The sequence below is a fragment of the Etheostoma spectabile genome, chromosome 23, assembly GCF_008692095.1.
Source record: "Etheostoma spectabile isolate EspeVRDwgs_2016 chromosome 23, UIUC_Espe_1.0, whole genome shotgun sequence".
Classification (NCBI taxonomy): Eukaryota; Metazoa; Chordata; class Actinopteri; order Perciformes; family Percidae; genus Etheostoma; species Etheostoma spectabile.
Genome location: NC_045755.1, coordinates 1343896 through 1349556, shown reverse-complemented (window position 1 = coordinate 1349556; position 5661 = coordinate 1343896). Strand labels below are relative to the sequence as shown.

The following is a 5661-nucleotide window of genomic DNA, read 5'->3' as shown; positions in this document are numbered from 1 at the left end:
AGAATATTTCTCTCTGAAATGTAGTGAAGTAGAAAGTGGCATGAAAAGAAAAGACTCAAGTAAAGTAGTATTTACAAGTACATACGCAATATCCGTTTTTCTTTGTCCCGGGAATTTTCAAAGAATTTGGACACAGAACATTCATATAAAGCTCCTTCTGATTGGAATAATCTTCATCTTAGAACAAACTGTCTATGCTTTTAATTGTGTATTCTTGAGACTTTTCCTGTTTATTTGCGCTAAAGACAAACAGCTTCAATTGTTCTTTATTCTTTTGGAAATTATTTATTATCCAGGCTATATTCTATCTAATTTTGTGTAACAGCTGGGGGTGTGGGTGAGAGAGGGTGAGCAAGCTGTCTGTTTCTATGTATTTGTACTGTTTGTTTGTTATGTAACGCTGTTCTGTTTGAATGTGTTTTATGATTATGTATTGTATGTATTTAAGTACTTAAGTTCGGTACTTGAGTTTCCATTCCACCACTGCCCTGAACAACATGTGGAGTACATTCCCACGCTGCGATCTGAGTGAAGGTGATGTCCACTGGGACACTTTCAGTGGGATGCACCTCATCCAGAGTAAAGGAATACTACTGTCCCCACAATTTCATTAAAAACTGATTATGTAAAGAGCAACCTAACGCAACATTTTAGTTTAACCCTTGTGTTGTCCTCCTGGGTAGAAAACGGTCAAATATTTGACATTTTAATCCCTTTTTCAGACTTCTGTTAAGTTTTCACTAACACCACTTTATTACCACTAGTTTAATTAAGACGGTAAACAAATCATTGTATTTTGATATAAAATCACTCTTAAACTGTGCACCGTGAGACTAATATGTATTGAAATAGCTACAGTATTACTATAGAAATACATTTTCACAAAGAAGTGTTTCAATGCTTCCTTTCTTATCTCCTTTAGCTTAGGATACACTGGACCATACTTTACCAAAGGAAAGGAGACAATGCCTTCCCACAATCCCTTGCAGAATTTAAAGGGACGCACAACCATTCAGCCATTCATAATCAGAAAACGAACCCTAACAGAAGCAACGCGTGTCTTGGTATCTTAATCAGAGAAAAATAATTCACTCTATGTGGTGGGTGGATGATTTAACCATGCAAGCATTTATCATTATTCTTATGTTTTAAACATGTTGAATTGAAAAAAAATCTGACTAGAAAAATCTTATATGCCTTTCTTTTTTAAAGACAAGACATGTGCTGCCCCTCTCCCTGTGTCACAGCCCGGTCTGTTACCTCTGGATCCCCTGTTTTCTGTTTGTCTTTCCCTGTGTCTCCTCCCGTGTGTGTGTGTGTGTGTGTGTGTGTGTGTGTGTGTGTGTGTGTTCGTGTTCATCAACAGGGCCGTGGCTCTACAGGTATTACCAGGCACACCTGGCTTCAATTTCCAATCAAGCTCAGTACAAGAAACCCAGCTCTCCGCTCACTCATGGCCAGATTGCTTTCTGCTCTCCATGTGGCGACTCTTCGGGCTGAAATCTCCAGTGAAGAATTGAACTTTGACCTCTTTTGTATCTCGACTAAAATTAACCTCACATGTGTCTCCTCCGTCTCCAGCACCTGCCTGCTCTGAGCCAGCCTTCCTGTTGACCCTTTGACACTTCCTGCCACTAATCAGACACCATCAGACACCCTCCGTCTTCACCAGGATTGTCATCTCACCACTTTGTTTAACTCTCCTACTCGCAAGTATTAATTAAATTGTGATTAAATAAAACCGAACTTCAATCCATCTTACCTGTGTCCAAATCTGCTTCTGGGGCCCAAACTAGGAACAAACCCTAACACCCTGTGGGCTACCCTGTTTTATAACCCTCTGAGGTCTTCTACATATATTCACCTTTGAAGGTATATAACCTGATCCCCATGTGTTGTTCCATGTGATCCCCAAATTTGTTCCAGAGCGATGTGTAAAGACATAATTTGTCCTTAACACTGTAAAAAGTTGATGTTCGCTTTTTGAAATGTCTCAAATCTCTTGTGAAAACTAACCTACCCACAATTGTTTTGGTGCTTGAAGTGAATTTACAAAAGTCTTGGGTTCACAATAGTAGCGTAATATGCAAATAAAACGTCTAAATTAATACATTTGTAACACTGCTTTTTGAATACAGGTGTTCGAGCCAGTGCGTCTTTTGTCCTCAGAAAGTTAAAGTATGTATAGTAATACGTGTGTGTGTGTGTGTGTGTGTGTGTGTGTGTGTGTTGTCTTCAACATTTAACTAAACTAAAATAAATAACTAATTATAAATCAGCCTTGCTTTAATGATGACGGAGGCTGCTTTCGGTAACTGGAAACATTTCCATGCGTGCAGTAATGTCATTGCAGCAAAACTTCTCAAACAATGAATGAAGTTACGCTGCTGACTGCTGTTCTGAGCAGCAGAATCTTGTTTCAATCAGAATGTTTAAATCTTACGGAATGTAATATTAATTACTACTAATTCATTGTAATATTTATTTTGTCCTCGTTAGTGATGCGATTTTTTGCCCACCTCTCACCACCTAACACACAGCCTATAACTGCAACCCACGCATAACTAATATATATAGTAGATTTTTAGGCCTAACAACATGTTATGCTTATCTGCATTCAGTTAACAGTTATTTCCATACGATCATAGTATTTGGGATTTATGTGGATAAATATAAGTGATCAGGAGGGTGGGCGTGAACAACAATAATAGTGATAATCAACTTAAATTAGGTGCTTTACGTTTAGTCCACCTTTAGAACATTGTAGTTTCCCCACACCAGATCAACATCCGCCGTCGCATAATTGCGCGCCCGAGCTCCGCGTTGTCTTTTCCTAAGTCCTCATAAATTCTCCTTCCCATCTTTCATTGACCTCCAAGGTTAAGGAAAAGAGATCGGAGATAATTTATTTTACTAGTCAACAGCCAGGGTATCAAAATCAGGTAAAAATGCTAGGGCCTTAAGTCCCTGGGGCGGTTCCCCACTTTGCCCAGTTGGAGCTCCAGTCTGAATGAACAAAAGAGTGCCATATTCATGTCACATAATAGGGTATCTTCGGTCTGAAATGAGACCGGACCTCTCACCTTGGCATTGGATTTCTTCTGAATGCCTTCATAGCTCGCTCCTTCCTCTGTCTGGGGAACTCTTGGGGCCTTTCCATCAGCAATGAGCTGCACCGACTCCACCTGCAGCAGGAAACAGTGCGAGTGTGACACCTCGGTCTGTGCTGTGCCTGTGTCATTTATGTTCATTTCTTGCTGACAAGTTCAATAGATACAGAAGGCTAAGTTGGAACTAGGCATTGTGAAAGTAAATGGACTGATCTTATATAACCCTTTTCAATTCTTAACAACTACTCAAAGAGCTTTTCCATAGCACAGGAACCATTCACACACTGTGGCCGAGGCTGCCGTACAAGGTGTGTCTTCCCCAGGGACACATTGATATGGGACGGCAGAGCTAGGGATCAAACCACCAACCTTCTGATTGGTAGAAAACCGCTCTACCTGAGCCAAAGCCACCCTTGTGGGAAAGAGCATGGAGATATTCTCTACAGGATTTCAATATAAATGCATGCTGATCAAACACTCTTGATTACATTAAATTATTTTGTGATCAAAGGGAGTAGTACTTCGCCCAAAAATTATTAAAGTGCTCATAGTATTCTCATTTTCAGGTTCATAATTGTATTTAGAGGTTATATCAGAATAGGTTTACATGATTTACCTTTCAAAAAACACCATATATTGGTTGTACTGCACATTGCGGCAGCTCCTCTTTTTACCCTGTGTGTTGAGCTCTCCGTTTTAGCTACAGAGTAAAGCATCTCACTATATATGCAGTAGATAGGTAAGGACAACTAGCCAGTCAGAAGCAGAGTATGAGGGCATGCCATGCTAGCAGCTAGGCGAGCATTATAACGTGTGTTACAAAGTGATGTCTCTGACGTTAAGGCTGGACTACAATAGAGCTGTTTGGAGCAGTTTGGGAACAATGTTTTCTGTTGAAGATAGTAAGACCATTTGGGGAGGACTTTGGGCTTTTTCACTTTGTAATCCTTTTACATGCACAGAAAAAAGATACATAGCATAATGAAGGAAAAGGGAAAAGCCACAAAGCATAACATGAGCACTTTAAATTCTAGGTGGTTACCATAGCCTTGATTCCCTCTGGGAAGAGGAAGCGGTTGTAGAGTGTGTCCACCGTGTCGGTGGGCTCCACAGCGCACTCCCTCTGCAGCAGAATTGGTCCGGTGTCCAGTCCATCATCAGCCCAGAACACTGTGAATCCAGCTTTCTTATCACCGTGGATCAGGGTCCTGGTGACACACACACATATAACAGAATTATAACCAAACCTTGGAGCGTTGCCATAAACCACTTTGATATAAGATATAAAGTAGACCATAAGTCTGACCAAATGGAGCAGAATCAGATAAAGAAGACATAAAAGCTGATTGCACCTGGAGGGATCGGGGCTGTTGATAAGTCATATTCCTTTCTGCCTGCATTGGACTATTCACATCACAAGAAGCTTGTGGAAAGGCCAAAACGCATGTTTCCTGCATCGAGACAAGGTAATAGTAGTTTCTGGTAAGAAACGACTGTATAGTATAACGACGAAAAAAAAAGGGTTTCATACCATAACAAGCTTGTTTGAGGAAAATTCACATATTACTGCAAATATGTTTAATGCTAATGACAAGGTTTACACAGCACTGGAAGAATAGAATAGAATGCCTTTATTGTCATTATACACAAGTGCAGTACCAGTGCAACAAGATTGGCGCAACCCCTTTGCAGTGTCAACACAAAATATAAAAATATAAAATGTTAGCAGTGCAGAAGAAGAAAAAAAAGAGAGGGGGGAAGTGGTGCACAGTTCCTGAGAGCAACTATAAAATAGTAAGAAAGATAAAGGGTTTGTAAACACATTAAGCAAATAATATAGTTATTGGTGTATTAAAAGTCCTGAGTATTAAATATTGCAAGTCTCAGAAGGCCAAAATGCATGTTTCAATCAAACAGACAAGGTAATAGAATGTTCTACTGAAAAATAACTGTATAGACTGTGTATTCATGATTCTTTCATTAAAAAAGAATGAGCTTCTGCTAAGATATTACTGTATAATCGTTTTAGTGCTCATAACGTTCTCACATTACAAGAAGCTCTTAGCGGGCCAAAACGCATGTTTCTTGTACACAAATAAGGTAATGGTAGCTTCTGGTAAGAAATGGGGTTTCATACTATAACAAGCTCGTTTGAGGCAAATTCACATGATTCTTTTCAGCAAGTCCTAAAGAAAATTTGGATCGCGCAACAGGGCAGGCCTTGTTAGCCTCTTTTGGTGAATGATTGTAAAGATCTACACAGAAAATGTAATTTTCCCTCAAAGTGGGAAAATGTGGGTCCAATGTATCCAGCTAATTTAAGTAGCTTATGTTACTGTATTGTGTGAACGGTTAACTTCAAAAATAAAAAAATTAAATTGAATGTGTCGTTTTATCGGGGTGCAAATATTTCACCATCCCGAGACTATTTAGCAGAGCTCCCATCACTGCGTCCGGAACTTTCTTCGGAAAAAGACAAATCACATTGTATTTCATTCTAAACAAAACCAAATAGTAAACAAGTGTGTTTGTGTTAAAATAAATGAACAAA

At 39.4% G+C, this 5661-nt stretch overlaps 1 protein-coding gene and 1 long non-coding RNA gene across 2 annotated transcripts in view; one reads left to right on the top strand and one right to left on the bottom strand.

Moving 5' to 3' along the window:
* Positions 1–5661, bottom strand: part of aldh1l2 (aldehyde dehydrogenase 1 family, member L2) — a 37151-nt gene that overhangs the window by 18037 nt on the left and 13453 nt on the right. Inside the window, exons 4-5 of the mRNA XM_032505300.1 lie at positions 4153–4318; positions 3084–3185 (exon numbers count right to left, since the gene is read on the bottom strand). Of these exons, the coding sequence (XP_032361191.1) occupies positions 3084–3185; positions 4153–4318 (268 nt within the window). The remainder of the gene's footprint in view (positions 1–3083; positions 3186–4152; positions 4319–5661) is intronic.
* The window catches only part of LOC116673152 (uncharacterized), a 21317-nt gene that overhangs the window by 10358 nt on the left and 5298 nt on the right, over positions 1–5661 (top strand). The gene's annotated exons all lie outside the window — the stretch shown is intronic.